Source organism: Homarus americanus, unplaced genomic scaffold (assembly GCF_018991925.1).
Source record: "Homarus americanus isolate GMGI-L3 unplaced genomic scaffold, GMGI_Hamer_2.0 scaffold56333, whole genome shotgun sequence".
NCBI lineage: Eukaryota > Metazoa > Arthropoda > Malacostraca > Decapoda > Nephropidae > Homarus > Homarus americanus.
The window spans coordinates 12370575-12390792 of record NW_024734940.1 but is presented as its reverse complement, the minus strand read 5'-3'; the positions used below and the strand labels follow the sequence as shown (position 1 = coordinate 12390792).

Sequence of the window (20218 nt, the reverse complement as noted above, 5' to 3'; positions counted from 1 at the left end):
ACATATATATATATATATATATATATATATGTGTGTGTGTGTGTGTGTGTGTGTGTGTGTGTGTGTGTGTGTGCGTGTGTGTGTGTATATATATACACATATATATATATATGATTGAAATTTCATATTTTCTAAAATCGAAATTTTCTATGATAGAAATTTCCCATTTTCTATGATTGAAATTTCCCATTTTCTATGATAGAAAATTTCCCATTTTCTATGATTAGAAATTTCCCATTTTCTATGATTGAAAATTTCCCATTTTCTATGATTGAAATTTCCCATTTTCTATGATTGAAAATTTCCCATTTTCTATGATAGAAAATTTCCCGTTTTCTATGATTAGAAATTTCCCATTTTCTATGATTGAAATTTCCCATTTTCTATGATTAGAAATTTCCCATTTTCTATGATTGAAATTTCCCATTTTCTATGATTGAAATTTCCCATTTTCTATGATTGAAATTTCCCATTTTCTATGATTGAAATTTCCCATTTTCTATGATAGAAATTTCCCATTTTCTATGATTAGAAATTTCCCATTTTCTGATAGAAATTTCCCATTTTCTATGATAGAAATTTCCCATTTTCTATGATTGAAAATTTCCCATTTTCTATGATTGAAAATTTCCCATTTTCTATGATTGAAAATTTCCCATTTTCTATGATAGAAATTTCCCATTTTCTATGATTGAAAATTTCCCATTTTCTATGATTAGAAATTTCCCATTTTCTATGATTGAAATTTCCCATTTTCTATGATTGAAATTTCTCATTTTCTATGATTGAAAATTTCCCATTTTCTATGATTAGAAATTTCCCATTTTTTATGATAGAAATTTCCCATTTTCTATGATAGAAATTTCCCATTTTCTGATATATATATTTTCCATTTTCTATGATGAAATTTCCATTTCTATAAAATAGGGTGGCATGCATTTGTCCTGTACTATACAGTGGTATCATTTACAACAGTGATATTAAAACACTTTATTTAGCCACAAAACTGTAGATACCGAGTGAATAATAACAATATTGAAATGGCAATCAATTGAGAGCCTGAGCTTTCTTATAGGCACCTTATATATACTGAACAGTAGCTAAAACAATTATGTGCATACTTTGTGGGAAACACGAGAAAAGGGACACGAGGGGTGTCAAGTCGTATGTAAAATTTAGGAGCACCTCGACCCCCACAGCTAGTTGTTTTAGCTACTGTACATTTATCTCAAGGAATTATTATATAACATTTAGTATCAACTGGAATAGTACACATAGGTGTTATTAACTTCCTCCATGATAAGGGATTATTATAAAAACCCAGTACTCATATACTATACATACACCTCTACACACTAGCCTACATTAGGTATACATTGTCCACTCTGCTATGTACAGTACATGTAATCACTTTGTCTTAATTCTGTTTTAACACTATTCTTTGCCAAATGTGGTCCTTGTACAATAATATTTAGTACAGTACTGCACAATACAAATTATATGCAAAGACAGCAGAGTAAGGGACTACCCTGTACTGTAGAACAGCAGCAGAATAAGGTGCACAAGCCTGAGGCCTAAGCTACCAAAGCAGCTAGCCCAGCTATGTCTCCAGCCCCATGGGGATGCAGCAGAGTATGATGTAATCTCATGGAATTCCTGGAAAATTTGTTCTCATGCCATGAAAGGGTAGATTCTCTTGTTTGTGTTTTCCAGAAAATGTGCCTGATTTTATCCTATGAAACTAATTCCCGGGACCAGAATGGATTTCCAGCTAGTGGAGAAAACCAGGGACCAAAGATTTTGCCTAACAAGGAGATTAATGTATTTGATTTTCCTCGAACTTGTTTTTTGTTACATGTTTAGTAACTATATACCCATGATGAGATGACAGTATGATTAGGTTGCTGAAGTTGATAGATCAAGTAACTGTGTGTGTGTGTGTGTGTGTACGTACTCCACTTTTCTAATGAGAAATTGTCAACAGATCTTGGCTATTCTTCGCGGGGAAGAGATCCTAGAGGAAAACGCAGGTGCTGAAGCTCAAGTGTTGGTTGAGAAGAAAGAAGCTCCTGCTGCCCTTGACTCCGGTATTGATATCTCTGTTACAGATATCCAAGGTCCAGACTCCACTTATGAGGAAGAGAAATGGTGAGCTTCAGATATAATACAAGTCACTATTATATTGATATACAGTAATCCCTTGCTGATGTTTGATATGAAAGGACCTCTAGGTTTATGGAACTTTATCAAAACTAACTTTGTATGACAAAAAGGAGCTAAGTTCTTGAAGATCCTCCCTACCTCAAAAAATATGACTTGTAAAAAATAATAATTTAATTGTTGGAAATATTCACATATGATAGAAAACAAGCCAATATATATACAGTATACAATATAATAAAACTAAAACTTGCATATGGTAAGAGTATCATCTTACTATATGCAAACTATAAGTACATACAGTATGTAGTTTGGAGAGATTAGCCCACAGCTACTGAGGAGTTGCATGGCAGGAATGAAGAGATGTTATCTTTTTGTACCTGCAAAATAAATTTGAATTTACATTGGCTTGGACCTTTTTATTATTTGTACAATTCTACCACAGACGTAACTTTAAATTCTCATTTTTTAATTTAAAGCCATGCAAATGGTGTCTCTTGAAGACATATTCTCTGGTTGTCCAACAGGAGAATTTGTCAGTTTATCTTGTAATTTCTCTTGCATTTGATTTTTTTTTTTATTTCACACCAAAGAGAAGATTAGTCTTTATTTAAATTTTATTTCCTGCTTTTGACAGCTGAAAATGTCAAACAAATATCATGACAAACACAACAAAAACATACTACAGGGTATTACCTTTTTTTTGCTATTAAATCACCAAATTTAATGTGTTGACTAAAGTGTCAGTATTTTGCACACATCTTGAGTCTTGTATATTTATGGGAGAAGTGAAAACCTCTTAGGGTCTCCCTACACTAACTAGAATCGTTTGGCTCAAGGAAAATAAAATATTAAAGGTGCCGCCTAGTAGTGAAGAACTACAATCTTTGAACATGAATGATTGATTGGTGAGGTCATTGGGGGTAGGGGATGCTGACACTTATTTTATAACTAACACATACAGTACATATCTTTTCAAGCAACTATATTGTCTTGATAGTTATACTATATTAATACTCACTCTTATGTGACATGTTTTTGCTTAATGGCAGAGTGTAGTAGTAAACACGCAATTCTCCTTGAAGCGTGTGGCTTATGCAGTGCACTCAGTATCACTGTGACCATCCATAGGTATCCCCACGAGTTACAGGCATAATTCCCATAATACCATATTATTGGAAATGGAAAGATGGGATGTATACAAGTGCTTGTTCATTATTAAGTAATAAAGAATTGCACATTAACAGGGGATTACTGTACCTACAAAATGGCACGAGGGAAGCTGGTGTTGCCCTAATATTTAAATTGATTTTTAAAACCAACTCTGATTAAGATCACTTTGTTTCTAATTAATATAAATGTTTAAATGATTAATATATATATATTATTAGTACAAGTACAGGTAGTTCTAATCTCATAAAACAATTGGTTTCCTTTCATCAATATATAAAGGAAGTGCATGCTATATCACAATTTTTTTTTTACTTTAAAATGATTTTCTCGGCTAATATCCTTACTCTGTCTGCCTTGTGCATGCTTGGTGGTGATTAGTGTGAGTGAGCTCAGTGAGCGCGTACGTGGTCGTCTGGCCAGCCATCTCAGTGGAGACACGTGGCGCCACCTAGCTCAGCTCTTGGATTTAGACTACATGGTTCCCTGCTGGGCCAAGGAATCTTCACCTGCTGAACTTCTTCTACATCCTGATAACATGAAGGTTAGCGTCGGCAATACCTGCCCGCGGGAGCCCGATTATAATCATCGCTGTAAATGCGTGGCCAGGAATTGTGAAGTATACTCATGATAGGTATGAAAATGAGGGACCTTTAGTACTGTAGATTGCATGCACTTCTGCCTACAAAACTGTTCCAGTAGTTTTGCTGTAAATCTTTATTATTACTATACTTCTTTAATTAATAATTTATTTCTGTGAATAAAATTAAGTTGTCCCTCATCTTTTCATAATGTAATAGTTCTTCCAATGGCCATTTCAAACTAATTTCTCCTTGCCCAAATATCTGCATCTATCATGATGTCGGTGATCTTGAGAGTGAAATTTACAGTTTACTCAGAAACAAGAATTGAAAAATATATTTGTCCACAGACTCCACATCATAAATGTTCAGCACAACTTCTCTGTTGTCACACAACATTGAATTGTTAGCCACTTGGTAGATGATTATTACCAAAGTTTATACATAGAGTGCTAGTGGTCACATTAGAGGGTGTTTCTTGAGGATTAATATAGAGTATTTTATATATTACATTGACGTGTAACAGGCTAAAGTGATCTGCTCTTTTTAATGACTATTTCATTTCTCAGCATTTTTATGAAAGTGTAATGTGTCTATATACTTTAGGTTTACCAGGTTTTCATATTCCTGATAAAATTTTCTTATAAGAGAAATACTCCAGCTGCTTGGTGTTATCGGGTTATCAAATAATATTTGTTTTGCCCAGAGGGGACTTGGACATCAAACTTGTAAGTATTGTAATTAAAATGGACTCTGATAGATTTTTGGGGGGTAATTTTATAGAACATTCCATTTGAAAAACAGGAGGGAAAGGATAAATAGCGACTTAAAGATTGTTTTTTATATCGCGGCTACCAAAATTATCAACATTTTCCTATATACAGGTAGAGTTTTTTTTTTCCCCCGAGAAAATCGGGCAGGAAATATTTCAAACTTATCACTACTACCAAAATTATCGAAACTTTCCAATATATAGCGATAAATTTATTTACAGTAGACTCGCCAACTTACGTGGGTTCCTGGGACCTTGCATAAAACCAAAAACTGTATAAAGTGATTAACACTTCTAAAAAATCCCCTGAATAGCTCCAAAATTACGAGTTTAACTTTTTTTTCTCTTGTGCAAAATATATTATCTCTATATTCAAATTACTTGCTGTCTTGCAAAGATTCCAGCAATGCTATTTATATTCTGCAAACTTTAGTCTGACATTTTATAAGATAAAAACTTTAAACCTAAAAACCTTAAGCCTAGAAACCAGTCACTCTTACTGGAAGTGGGAGGGGAGTTGATTTATTATGACAGCTGGCCCACCCACCAGCCAAGGTTACCTAGTGGTATTTATTTATGTCATATAGGGGGAGTTTATGTTTTTCACTTATAAACTTAAGAGAATATAATTAACATTGCTGGAATTCTTGTAAGATAGTGATTAATTTGAATATAAACATGCTATAGTTCACAAGACAAAAATTTTAGTACTAATGTAATTGGTAAACATTAGTACAAAGGTCTAATATTTATATCTCGTGTACAAAATATATGATGTATATAGTCAAATTATTCGCTGTCTTGCAAGGATTCCAGCAATGCAATTAATATTCTGCTAACTTTAGACTGTGCCATTTTATGTCAAGTTAAGTCACTTTTATTGGCCTTCAGAACCTAACCCTATTTTCTCCATTGATTACATGTAATTATATATCGCGATTTAGAATACATGTATAGCGAACATCCTTGGACCCTATCTTGCGATATGTCCTGACCCTATTGTTCTGTATTGTGTTATGTCTCAAATATGAATATCAACTTCCATGAAATGACATTTGCAACAACTGTATCTATATACAGCACAGTACCTGAATTACTGCATCCGACTGCTGATATCACTGAAATCTTTTAACAATCTTCATGTACAGTATATGGGAGAAACTTCCATGGGCCATAAAACAAGAACAGCCAGCTAACCTAACACATTGCTTATACCAACTGTACTGAATTTTATGATACTTGGAATAAACTTGGCAGCTTCTTATCCTCAATGTCAAAAGAACAAGTATTTTGCCTGGTTTATATGTTTCGGGAGATGGGGAAGGGATGGACCCAGTGGAGTTGTTAGTTAGGAATTTCAAGGCTGCCAGTCTGTGTGGTTTATAAGTGGCATGGACTGTACATGTCAAATTAAGATATGTATAATAATATAGGATATCTGATTTCTTTAAGTTTACAATACTGTACTACTGTAAATAAATTTATCAATGAATATGTAAGCTACACTATTATGTTGTATTATCAAAAAGTTTGTAAAGGTAAATACCTGGACATTCACAATATTGTTGAAACAGTTACATCGAGTGTAATACAAGGTTTCAACAAATTATCACCTGTTGACTCAGACTTTTAAATCAATACTGGACTAATATTGGAACTTTGCTTTTCATACCTTGGTTGAACAGTATGAAGCATCTGCCATTAGAACACTTTTGCTCCCCTGGATAAGGCATGCTCTGCTACAGGGTGGTTTTGTGCTACAGTCTTGCAGGTCACTTGTACCTTCCTCTCACCTATAAAATAGGATATTACATTTCAATCTTTTCTTTTCAGCAATTATTTTACAACTACATTTGATTTCTCTTTTTATCATCATAATTTTTTTGAATAAACATTTACTCGAGTTTTCTTCCACAGAATGTTACCCTGGAAAAACTGCGAGAGTGCCTTGAAATATTAGGCCTCAAGGAGTGTGTTGCTGTCTTGGACCATGCTTAGAGTTGGAATGCAGTTTAAGATTAATTTAATATGAGAAGTAAGAGTTATTCAGGAATGTGAAATTGTATAGTTTAGAATATTATTGATGTGTTTTGTTATGGTGGTAAATGCAAAAGCTTGCTGAAGTTCGATGGGATGAATGATGCCATGTACAAGTATTTTATTGATGAGATGGAAGAAGTTTTCATTTACAGTACAGTTGTGGAATACATAAGTTTTATGCACACTATAGTAAATGATGTTTAGATTATTGGAAGTTTTGAAAGAATATGTAATTGTTTACTCCTAAAGTGTAATGTATAGTAGGAGTATGAACGATTAGTATTTGACTAGTTTAACATAGTATTATTAACATGTAAAGTACATACACATAATATTCAATTATGAATACTGTTGTAGGTTTTGGGACCATGCAACAATAAACCTAGTGCATGGTGAACTAAAATATGAGAATACAGGCTATGTCTTAATGTGCATTTTTTCAACAGTGGTATGTATTTTATTTAAGCTATTCCAAAAGATGGAAGCATCAAAAAGTGTTTTGCTTCTAAATTCATGTTCAGTTTTAATGCATGTTAAATGCTGGAGTTGTGCCTTTAAGATGCTTTCTCTGTCTGTGTTACTTTGTGATTTATTGAATAGGAAAAAACGTGTGTAGTTTTGACTAATGTAGTATAAGAATCACAATAGCTTCCCATGATGCTTTACTGAATGAGTTAGGCTTTAATGAAATGTTTTATTTTATTGTATACAGTAATTGCAAATTTGTTTAAATTTATGAATGATTCATCTTTTTATAAGAGAAAACTTTTCTATTTTTGTAATGTATAAAATGTCAATATTTGTTAGACTAGTTTTAAGTCCTCAGATCTGGATGTATCTGAACAAAAGCATATATATATATATACAGTAATTAAGGACCACATTGCAACTGTACATTCCTTGCTCTGTCTCATATTCCTTTCAGGTATGTGGAAATTGGTCAAAATTAATTTTTTAGATTGTAAGTAATATTGTGCCTTTTTTGCACACGAGTTATACTGGTATGAAATACTGTAGTTATAAAGTGTGTAGTGTTGGTTTAGGCCCAAACATTGTAGACCTTCATTACCATGGACATTCCTTTTTTTACCCCAACTATAAAGTGACTTAAACAGTGCATTAATATAAATTACTAATGTAGAATAGTTCATGTGATAAAACCTCATTTTGAGGATTACCTTTCTTCCAAAACCAAGATAAGTTATTGTTTACTTATGTTAAAAAGTTTATTAGTCTTTCATTGCCTGCTATTATTGTTAGTACTACAGTACAGAACTTAGGATGAAAACCCCAAATGAGAATTTATGTGGACAGGCTATTGAAAGGTGTGTGGGGGATCCAGTCCCATTATTATGGAGATTTAAATGATGTAAAATTTGCTTAAACATATTGTATTGTTTGACTTGTATTACAGCTTGCATTTTACATTAACTCCACAAAACAAAATTACTACCTTTTTCTTCTGAGGTAAAACAGTACTATCTTATAGTCAAAGTAAGAAACCTATACAGTATGGGTGTTTATGTATTTTGGTCCTTTCTGTTTTCATGCAAGGAACTCTAAACTTTAATATGCAGTACCTGTATCATTAAATCTGCTTCCAAATATTAAATTAACTGACAGAATACCTTTCCAACTGGTATTAATTCATTGCAACAATGACTTTCATCAGTTACAGTATACCCAGTTCATTCCTTTAAGAGACCTTGTGCTGTAAAGTGAAATTCAGACTGAAAATGTAGGTCAACTAGTGTTAGAAGGAAGACCAGAGATTTATATTATACCAACAAATGTACTCTGGTAAACAATGGACTGTACACATTGTTTCTTCTACAAGACTTAAGATTGAAAATACGAGCTTCAAACATGTTTGTGCTACTCGTTAAAAAGGATAGCAGAGGCAAATGGCATTTGTCTTAAAAGAAGGAAAAAAAAAGGTTCTCCTTTGGCAATGTTGTACCCAATAAGGACATCTAAGTAAAAGCACAATAAACCTGGAAAAAAATCTTTAAATTATCTAACGTGTTTTCATCATTATCACTTTTGATACTTCCAGAAAACATAAATCTAATGCACTTTAATGTTTACCACAGCTTGACAGAATTTTTGGACCAAGAGAAATATGAACCATGAAATGATACACTACCAATGTACAGGATACTATCCTATAAAAATAATGCTCCTTTTTTAATACCAATTAATTTGCTTAGTTCAGACACACAAAATACATGATTATGACATACAGTATACACATCAACATAATAGTGCAGAAAATAAGAGCAGTGTCTTGCTAACTGTATAAATGAAATGGTCCAAAACTGCTTTACCTTGATCACAGTACAGTATGCTGCAGAGTGCTGACAGGTAAATCACACGACCTGATCAGATTCCCCATAATATTTGTTTTCCTCGGATGTAGAAAAATTGGGTACAGTATTTGGTTAATTTGGTAGAAATCTATCAGTTGGCAACAAATTCTAATTCCTGATTTATCCAAGAAGTTAGATTACATTTTCCTTTATTATTCTAAAGTCTCAATGATTTGATCAAGGTTTTATAAATAAATCTTTTAAGTAAATGGTATTTCATTTCCAAATAAACCCAATACTTTTTCTTACTTTATGCAGGATGGTCTGATGCTGACTCGTGTGAAGATAGTAAAGTATTATAGTATATAGAACTTTAAAGTATGGAAGGGGATTACTGAACCATAGAAGGATATACTTAAAGAAGTAAGTATGAACAACAGAAAGATGATATTCTCATCTCCAGCCACCCTGCATTAATTAAGAAAACTTCAAAGCACAAATGTCATCCTAACACATAAACATCTACACTTAATTATGGAGAATAATAACTCGACAGGTTAATTTTAAAAACTAAGCTGAAACTTACTTGATTTTCATCAAATCTAGAAGGGATTCATTTCCTAGCCACACTTGCAGCTTCCCCACACAATGACATTATGCAGCCTGTGTTGCACCTTGAACTTCTGAAACCACTCCAGCACCAAAAGTTTTGAACTGCAAACTCTTGTTCAGTTTTCACATCCTCAAACAATGATCATGCCTCTTGAATTATCAGGGTGTTGAGTGGCACAATACACTGGTTCTGATCCTTCAGTCCAGATCACTCGGCATGTGTTCCAAAGTTTTCCCATCAAATCATTCCTTTGCCTTGACAACTTGGTTGCACCTAAAGATGGAACACACTCTGAACTTGCCTGCATTTACTCCTCGTTTTCACTGATGGTAGCCACTGTAGAAGAAGAAACTCTTTAACCTTATGTACTATGAACTCTCCTTTATTTCCTTGCTACCTAGCTAGCTTAACAGTGCTATCATCACCTACTGTGCACTCTAAAAAATTAAGGCTTGTCTGAGAGTATGGACCAGTAACTGCTCCAATGGTTCCAGGGATGGGTAATAAATTTGTACCAACCAAAGGGGGAGTTGATATATTTTCATGTCAAGGTGGAAGGCCAATAAAATATGTAGGAAGCTTTAAACATAGGACACAAAATTAATCTTAAATACTATTCCTACTTTTCCCCTCATAATGGTAAAAGGGCATCAATAGACACTCCTATAACCGAGTCATCACATTCCAGGACGTCCAACCATTTAACAAAACCTGGGCAATATACCCGGTTAGTGTTAGAGGTTACTTGCCACTCCACCTCAGATGATTCAAGACCCATTTTCCCTTCTAAGGTATCAATGGAAGCTTAACTCACCTACATTCAATTTAAGAAGTCTCTTAAATAACTGGTGTTAATTAACATTCATAAATTTCACCTTTTCTCTTATGGGCCACCTAGAGGTGTGAACTCGGGGAATTTTTACCTTGGTAAGTAATGGCAGAGTTAGGAACCTGACAAGAAAAATTGCAAAAGACTGTATTGTACTGCATGGAAAGCTGCTATCAGGCACCTGTGGTTGACCCATCATGCTGGGAAAATTACCATAAAATAATGATGATGACAATGATCCCTGCATTCTCAGTGGGTCTGACTGCAGTGGCTGGATCTCCTGTGCCTTCAGCCTTTGGTGGTGACTGATACTACAGTATGGTTGTGGTCAAGAAGGAATAACTACTTTGGGATTTTAAACCTATTTTAGACTTTAGGTCACCACCTGGGTTGTCATACCCATAGACTGTGTCTTGTAAATGGAGTCACCTGAGACATCCCTAAGCTCTATGTATCACGGCATCACTCAGTGCTATGGTAAGACAAAAATACACACAAGGCATAATTTTATAAGGTAAAAGAGCAGGAATTTACCTGTGGTAGACCTCCATAAACTGCCGCTCCCTCAAGTATTTAATAAACAATAACTCATCTTCAACATAATAATGACACGTGGCACTGGAGATGGGAACATAGACAACAACCTAAGGGAGACAAGATAACATTCAAACATCCTCTCTTGCTCCTACAACACTTAAAACTAGGCTGATGTGGAACAAAAAGTAATAAATTGTAATGCTACATTTTACATTAAACTAATTTACAAATATTAAGACCTTTTATACCATTAAAAATAAAGTCCAGTAACCAGAGTAAATAAATTCCATCCAGCTACTGCTAACTAGTATAATGTACAAGAATATCTCTCACACACTCAGTCTGCCAGAGAAAGGATATCACTTCAACTTTATTAAACATATCCCCTAAAATCATCTTTACACTTTCATTAATAAGCCAAGTACAGTAGAAGGTTCTCTATTTTTTCATGGCTGTCTGCAGTTACTGGCATCATCTATCTATTGAGAATTTACTGTACAGATGGAGTTATAAATATTTGAGCGTTATGACTACAATAAATCTGCATTATAACTTGCCTCTTTCTGTTTCTTTACAAACTGGCAGGTAGTAATCAGCTCCTGAGTTAGCTGACGCAGCCTGGTTACCTCCTGGGCCATCCGCTCCCTTCCAAAGTCTTCAATAAACTGATCTAGTTTCTTGGCAAAGTGCCGGTATAGCAGGTAGTCTGGCGAGAGCTTTTCTTGCAGTTTCCTCCGTGATTCATCACTGATGTTCAATTTCAGCTGCCAAAAGGAAGCACAAGTACCTTCTAAAGTCATTTCACTATCCCCCCCTGAACCGCGAATCACAAGATTCAGATTTATGAATTCGAAGCATTAATGAACAGAATAATGCATCAAGTGCCTACTGCTCCGGGTTCATGAGTCTGAATCTCAAGAGTTTATGGGAGGCTACAGGACTTTTGTGAGTGACTGTACCCATAAAACATGCAAAACACGTAACAGGACGTGGGTTTCATTTATTGTTAATAATGCAATTTTGGGAAATACATTTCATAAGTCATTGTGAGATAGACATACTGTACACTGATTTGTGATTAGCAGATTTTAATGGTAAAAATGGTCAAATATTTGTACAGTAGCCAAAACAACTATCTGTGCATACTTTGTGGGAAACAATACGAGACCATGGATGATAAATATTGGTATACGAGGGCTGTCACTAGTCGCACGTAAAATTTCGGAGCATATCGACCCCCACCTGCACAGATAGTTGTTTCAGCTACTGTACATGAAGATTTTTTTTTTACACAGTGCCGTACAGAGACAAATTTGTTGTGGTTACCGAATCACTGCAGCCATTTAACTTCAGCACTAAAAGGTGTTGAAGGTCCCAGCATAGTAAGTGACTGAGTAGCACCAGTGACTCCTCCATCCTGTCTGCCACCATCACCAAGTGGAACTGCTTATCAGCCATCTGCACCTGTAATACACCAATGTAGAACGTTTGCTTTGGGTCAGGATAGTTAGGTCCAAACATCTGCTCAACCATAACACACTTACCAACTTCCTATCCTCTTTCAATTTCTTCTTCACTAACAATGTACTGTACTGTCTCTTCTCTGTCTCTGGTTTTGTATCTAGATGGGTCGCTGTCTTGATGTGATCTGACCTATCAAGTACAGTACACCTAATGCTGTACTACACACACCAACACATCACACATATCCACACATACACTCGACACTCATCACACACACAACCCAGACACCAACCTCTACTCATCAAACACACCAAACACACATGATACAAACACACGCGCACACACGCTATACCCACAGGAACAACGTAATATTTTATGGAGTCCCCAAGAGCCAGTCGGAAGAAGCGGAGAGTAGGAAAACACAATAAGATGCAGTTTGAGAATATTTGTACAGAGGTTCTGAATATGCCATCCCCCTCAGTGAGAAGAAATGGGAAGTTATCCGGCATGCAAAAAACTTAGCAAGGAGCGAGACATTTCGGAATATATTCATTCATCCAGATCACACGGTAATGCAGAGGAAACAGCACAAGAAGCTCCTGCAGGGCTTGAAGCAGAGGAGGGAAGAGTCAAGAAGGAATGGGGATGGGTGTACAAGGGTTACAGTATATCCAGGGGGAGGATAGTGGAAGCAAGAGTGCCGACACAGAGCCAAGGGGCAGCGGCACACCCTCCACCCGCTCTACCTCCCATCCGGGAGGAGGCAAGCGCCGTGTAAACAATGGCATTTCTAACCACACCCTGCAAAATACAGTGTACCTAGCAAATGCTGCAGCTTCTGAGAATGGAGGGGGACCAGAGTTACCGAGAACAAATTCTGGTTTGAATGTCACGTACGCTAATACTGATACATTCCTTGAAAGAGAGAGGTGTTTGAAACACTACTGAAGGTACACCAAATATTGTAGTTGTAGAAATGTTGTACAAAAACAGGAGAATCGACCCAGAGGAATGCGAGTTCAGTATTGCTGGATATGACTCATTTACGAACCTTTCTCAAGAAACTTGCAAGAGGGGTGTGGTTATCTATGCTAGGCAAGACCTTAGAGCCAGCCAGGCAAGGGTACAGGGAGAGGATTTTTTTGAAGAGTCCAAGTGGTGTAAAATTAAATTAAAGGGAGGGGACTTACTTATCGTCGGGTATATCTACAGATCCCCAAACTGTAGCCCACTAAATCAAAGGAACTTAAGAGCCTTAATAGACAATGCTGCAATGCTCAACCCTAGCCACCTCCTTATCATGGGGGACTTTAACTATGGCGACATCGACTGGAGAAACGAGTTCACCCCAAATGACATGAATAACCCTGCTACTCTTTTTGTAGAAACTCTTGAGATAATTTTCTGTTCCAACATGTTAAAGACCCAACATATTACAGAGGGGAGCAAATACCCAAGCCACTAGACCTCATCATAACAAACGAGGAACAACTAGCCCCGGTTGGCACCAGTCACCATGTAGTGTTGTCATTCAGATTTAACTGTTACCTAGTTCATGATAAAGTCAGGCCAAGGTGCAAATATTACAAGGGAAATTACAACGGGATGAGGGAAGAGATGAGGGGTATCCACTGGCCTGACTCACTAAGGCACAAGAATGCAGACATTATGCTGAATATCATAACTAGTAAAGTGACCCATTTGATCAATAAATATATACCCAAGACCAAACCCAGTGCCTCTAGGAATGTGAGGGGATCCCTACACATGAACCATGCGGCGGTCGACAAAGTTAAGAAGAAAACCCAGAAATTCAAGACCTGGGTTAACTCAAACGATGAGCAAGACTGGAGGATGTATGCAAGAGCAAGAAACCAAGCAAAGGCAGTGTGTAGAAGGGCTGAAAAGGAGTTCCAGAGGCTGGTTGCCAGCGAGATCAAGTCAAACCCAAAAGCGTTTTACCACTATGCAAAGTCAAAATGAAAAACGTGAGTAAGAGTACCAGACCTGAGGCTTGAAGATGGTAGTTACGCAGATTCTGACCAGGATAAAGCCGAGGCATTGAACAGCTTCTTTTCCTCGGTATTCACAAGAGAGGATGCGATTAATCTTCCTGCGTTTGAGGACAGACGGTTCGACACAGCACTGACCCACATTGTGTTCACAGAAGAGGGTATAAGAAATGAACTGTCAAGCTAAAGGTCCATAAGTGTCCCGGCCCTGACCTGGTGCATCCCAGAATGCTTATAGAGTTGTACAAAGAGCTTGCCAAGCCCCTGAAGATTCTGTTCTGTAAATGCCTGGATGAATAAAAGGTCCCCAGTGATTTTAAAATGGCTTATGTGAGTCCTATCTTCAAGAAGGGTGATCGTCACTCCACGAACAACTATAGACCAGTGAGCCTGACCAGCATAGTATGTAAGGTACTTGAGAGTATTATCAGAGATGCACCGATGGGACATCTACGACGAAACAACCTTGTAAAGAATTGCCAACAGAGTTTTATGCCTGGGCGCTCCCGCTTCACACTCAAGGTATTGGATATTTGGACCCATATTCTGGAATGGGGTGGTAATATCGACAATACTATATACCTAGATTTTGCAAAGGCTTTTGACAGAGTATCCCATGAATTAAACCGGAAGGGTACGGGATTCAGGGAGATGTCCTAGCGTGGATAGAAGACTTTCTACATGACAGCAAGCAGTGTGTGTATTGATTAATGGCACAAAATCATCATCTGTACCCATCACAAGCGGGGTACCACAGGGCAGTGTATTGAGGCCGCTGTTTGTTTGCTTCATAAATGACAAGCCTGATGCTGTACATTCCTCCATACAAATGTTTGCGGATGACGCCAAGTTATTTCGGGAAATTAAGAATCAAACAGACTGTGAAGAGCTGCAGAAGGATCTCTGTGAGCTCCAAGAATGGTCGAAGAAATGGCTGCCAAGATTCAATGTCACGAAGTGTAAGAGGATGCACTGGGACGTACCAACGATAAGGAGGCATATTATGTCCGAACAGGATGAAGAAACTGTATTATTTGAGACAATGTGAGAAGGACCTAGGTGTGTATGTTGACAATGAGCTGAAGTTCTCGGGCCATTGCGAAAGAAGGTTAATCAGGCAAATAAATTATTAGGTCTTTTAGAAGGTCGCTCAGATATCTAGACTGTCGGTCTCTCATAATGATCTTCAAGAGTGAAGTGCTTTCCCATCTGGAGTACTGTCACCCCGCCTGGTCCCCGAGACATACTAGGGACTGTCAGTTGATTGAAAATGTTCAAAGGAGGGCCACCAGTCTAGTGCCTGCACTATGGCACCTCAGCTACCCTGAGAGATTGGCTTCAAATGAGAGTCTGAACACTTTCTATTGAAATCACACCAATATTTCCAATAAATGCCACAGCTACAAATAAAACATTGGATTACATAACCTTTGTAAATATGACACTTCCGTTGACACTCAAGAGATGAACACTGTTCATCACATTTTTAACATGGAAGACGTAAACTGCCCACTCAATGTCTGGAGAGACGTTGGGGAAGTCACGAATGCGTGATTCTCCCTCGTGTCGAGGTATATATGTGCACCTGCTGGGCAGCTTGGGCCTCCATATTCATACCAGAAGGGTCGATCTTACCAACAACATAACTTCTCTATCATTTTGGATCACTGTATACTTAGTTATGAACTCCGGTGTTCTTGATCAGGGTAATTTCCTATGTCTATTCATATAATCTAATCAGAGGTTGAGCTTGCCAGGAAAAGGTGGAATATACACGTCGATAACATTAATTCTGCAAGCTCAGGCCTGAGGCGAACAAGGGGCTATTCACGGGGAGGCGCTAGATCTTGGAGATTATACCAGTTGACAGAATAGTTCAGGAGATTAATGACTTTCTCAAATAGACAACTGACACTAATTAAACTATAAACATCAGATTCTCTGATGTCGGGGCGACAAAATGATATAACTTCAGGCGCGATCAGAAACTCATGGATACCCCCACGGACGACATAAAATACGCCACTCTAGCTGGCAAACTCGACACTCACTTACTTGACACGTTTTACTAACGATAAGGACAGTTGAAGCATTCTACCCCACTCACAATGGATCTTGAATGTTCCAACTGTAAACCGACATATCTAAGTTGACTCAAAACAAGGGTGTTCTCTCTCACACTCAAATTCATTTTAGAGAGATGTTGGTTTCAGTAAGTCAGAGAAAATGGGATAACGGAGGACTGAGGTGTCTTGAAGTGATGAGAAAACGGACTCCTCAGATGGAGGACTCAAACGAAAGCCGAGTTACATGTTTTGTGGGCTATTGAGCGTAATATGAATCATTTGCTTTTGGCGCTAACTGACGTGTAAGACCGTGGTCATTACAACAGTGTGTAGCAGAGATGTGACCGATCACCCAAATGGCTAACGAGCCGATCAGTGGTGAAGAGGATAAAAGTAAAAGTAAAAGTAAAATATACACACACTACACCCACCAGTTCACTGACAGCGGTGAGGTTGTTCAGGTGGTGGGGGCGAATACCAAAGTCCCATACCATCTGATTGAAACCCAAATAGCCACGCCACCTCCGCCCATAGACCTCCTTCTTCTCAATGTACTGCTCCAGGGTCATCCTAGTCTTCTGCAACAACTTCCATCACTGACAGAGAACACTTAAAGGCACAGAGACTTTAAACTATTATTATATGACTTAAAACTATTAATATTACTGAAACTATAGCTATTTCTTAAAACTACTATTATTACTGCATTTAAAACTATTATTGTTAGGTAGGGTAGGGTAGGTTAGGTAAGGTTAGGGAGGTAGGTAATGGGTAGAGATGGCAAGAGGCCTATTGTCACCTTCTGTAACTCGTAGTAGGTGAAGAGAGAGATAAACTGCTCCACTGGCTCCCTTACTATGGTGAAGAAGATGGTGTCCCGTGGCATTACCTGCTGCACCTGTGAGATACGACTAATTAACCAAAGTAAGCAATGTATTCTCGGTATTGTTTTTTCTTTTACAAACAAACACACAAGATATTCGGGGAATTAAGAAATCAAATGGATTGTGAAATGCCTTAGTCAACCTAACCTAACCTGCTGGTGGTTCCATTTGGTGTGGATGGCAAAGATGTTTATGGTAATATTATTAGACCATGGTGTAGCCTTCAACATATCAGCATGAAAAGGAATTCTGCCATCTCCGAAATAGTTGACTTTGGGGTGTGGGAAGGCGAATCGCAGGTCGTGGGACAGCCCATACCGGAAGAGGATGTTCTGGAAGGAGAGAGACTGATAAATGAACAATAAAACACACACACATAAACTAGTCCCCACAATAACACACTCTCACATCAACGCAGACCCCCAGCATCATCTTCATCGTCAAGGTAAGAAAACAATTTATTAACAAACATACAACCATAAAACTATATTAATCAGTCAATCAATACATTACTAATAACTTCAGTCAGTCAATACCACTACCGAGTTAATATGAAGTCCCCCAAGACGAGGAGCTGAGGACATGATGTAATGACCACGGTCTTACACGTCAGTTAGCGCCAAAATCAAATGAGTCATATTACGCTCAATAGCCCACAAAACATGTAACTCGGCTTTCGTTTGAGTCCTCCATCTGAGGAGTCCGTTTTCTCATCACTTCAAGACACCTCAGTCCTCCGTTATCCCATTTTCTGACTTACTGAAACCAACCTCTCTATAAAATGAATGCGAGTGTGAGAGAGAACACCTTTGTTTTGAGTCAACTTAGATATGTCTGTTTACAGTTGGAACATTCAAGATCCATTGTGAGTGGGGTAGAATGCTTCAACTGTCCTTATCGTTAGTAGAACGTGTCAAGTAAGTGAGTGTCGAGTTTGCCAGCTAGAGTGGCGTATTTTATGTCGTCAGTGGGGGTATCCATGAGTTTCTGATCGCGCCTGAAGTTATATCATTTTGTCGCCCCGACATCAGAGAATCTGATGTTTATAGTTTAATTAGTGTCAGTTGTCTATTTGAGAAAGTCATTAATCTCCTGAACTATTCTGTCAACTGGTATAATCTCCAAGATCTAGCGCCTCCCCGTGACTAGCTCCTTGTTTCGTCTCAGGCCTGAGCTTGCAGAATTAATGTTATCGACGTGTATATTCCACCTTTTCCTGGCAAGCTCAACCTCTGATTAGATTATATGAATAGACATAGGAAATTACCCTGATCAAGAACACCGGAGTTCATAACTAAGTATACAGTGATCCAAAATGATAGAGAAGTTATGTTGTTGGTAAGATCGACCCTTCTGGTATGAATACGGAGGCCCAAGCTGCCCCGCGAGTGCACGTATATACCTCGACACGAGGGAGAATCACGCATTCGTGACTTCCTCAACGTCTCTCCAGGTATGTTAACGTGTGTTCCCGCCGCCTATTAATTCAGTTTAACTTAGTCAATTTTGGTGAATATCAGTGCTCATGTGTTAACATAGTGAATTCTGTGCCAATTAAGTCGAGTAACGTAGAGATTTAGATATTGTCTGAACCGTTGCCAGGCGTATGTTTTGTATAGTTGAAGTTAGACCTTTACGCATTCGTGACTTCCTCAACGTCTCTCCAGTGTGTTGAGCTGAATACTCATCGGCTAACGTGGGGCGGTAACCGGGTTGGACGATGCCGTTAATTCGACAGGACTGAACTGGGAAGTCCGTTTCCTGCAAACCAGGCGCCCACTCCCTGAGCGTGTGTCGGTCTACAACCGACCCCTAACAGCGATCTTCATTTGTTGTAGAGACCAGCGTTACCCTGGGGCACTCCTCACAGTTACATAGGCCTAAGTATTATGGTACCTTGTTTGGGGGATAACTAGCAGAAATATAGAATCCCAGGTTAAGTATTGAACCACTGAATGAGAGTTAAAAGTGCCATGTTGTTCCTTGTGAATTAACAGGAGGTATTGTATGTTGAGATAATTGTGGAGTTGTTCAGTGTGCTATGTATTCATTGGTAGTGACCATGAAATGATAATCTGAGAGTATAATGATATAACCAAGAAGTGAAGAGTTAATTTGCTACTTGGTAAGGTAAGACCTGGGGGTCCAGTGATATCTGGTGTATACCCAGTACTGACTATCATGTGGCAGAGTGACAATACCACAATTGTCGATTGAAGTAATAAGTATTTGGAGGTATTTAATGAGGTAATAAGTTCTTGAAGTGTTTGATGACTTAAGAAATAAATTGCAGTTCTGCTTTGTCTGAGTGAATCTAAGATGCATCTTATCCAATCACTGTGTTAATAAATATTGAATTAGTAATCTACGTCTACGAGTATCACCACTCTATCCTTTCCCACATTGGTTCTCAGAAAATAACTAACTCACGTGCCTAGAAGCTCGCTACCTAACAGTTAACTAAGAGATGTTATATTCTAGAAAAATCCTGGGTGGTGGCAGGCTACCGTTGTAAGTATAATAAGTGTGGTAATAACAAAGACATGGTTTCCCAGGTTAATCCATGGTTTAGAATATAACTAGAACAAAATATATGGAAGATATCATAATATATGAAAGGAAATGAAAAGAAAGAACATTAACTTGGAAAATATAAGCAGAGAAGCATACAAGCTACATATATAAGAATATAAGGTATATAGAGATAAAGAACATATAAGAATATAAGCAAGAATATATAAAAGTAAGTATGTATGTAAAGAAGTGAAGAAGGATAAGTAT

The 20218-nt window shown here is 37.5% G+C and overlaps 2 protein-coding genes across 8 annotated transcripts in view; one reads left to right on the top strand and one right to left on the bottom strand.

Moving 5' to 3' along the window:
- Window positions 1-9301, top strand: part of LOC121870678 (nuclear factor NF-kappa-B p105 subunit-like) — a 41652-nt gene extending 32351 nt beyond the window's left edge. For 5 of the 6 annotated variants that reach the window (XM_042372612.1, XM_042372611.1, XM_042372613.1 and 2 more), the window contains 3 exons: window positions 1985-2148; window positions 3712-3964; window positions 6601-9301. In XM_042372612.1, the coding sequence (XP_042228546.1) occupies window positions 1985-2148; window positions 3712-3961 (414 nt within the window). In that variant the 3' untranslated portion in view covers window positions 3962-3964; window positions 6601-9301. The remainder of the gene's footprint in view (window positions 1-1984; window positions 2149-3711; window positions 3965-6600) is intronic. The other variant, XM_042372610.1, reaches the window with a different exon arrangement.
- Window positions 1692-20218, bottom strand: part of LOC121870680 (galactosylceramide sulfotransferase-like) — a 29183-nt gene continuing 10656 nt past the window's right edge. The window contains exons 6-14 of one of the 2 annotated variants that reach the window (XM_042372616.1): window positions 17590-17769; window positions 17353-17451; window positions 16985-17131; window positions 12338-12475; window positions 11569-11775; window positions 11009-11118; window positions 9619-9981; window positions 6356-6476; window positions 1692-2540 (exon numbers count right to left, since the gene is read on the bottom strand). In XM_042372616.1, coding sequence (XP_042228550.1) covers window positions 9966-9981; window positions 11009-11118; window positions 11569-11775; window positions 12338-12475; window positions 16985-17131; window positions 17353-17451; window positions 17590-17769 — 897 coding nt within the window. In that variant the 3' untranslated portion in view covers window positions 1692-2540; window positions 6356-6476; window positions 9619-9965. Of the gene's footprint in view, window positions 2541-5590; window positions 6477-9618; window positions 9982-11008; window positions 11119-11568; window positions 11776-12337; window positions 12476-16984; window positions 17132-17352; window positions 17452-17589; window positions 17770-20218 lie in introns of those variants that run through there. The other variant, XM_042372615.1, reaches the window with a different exon arrangement.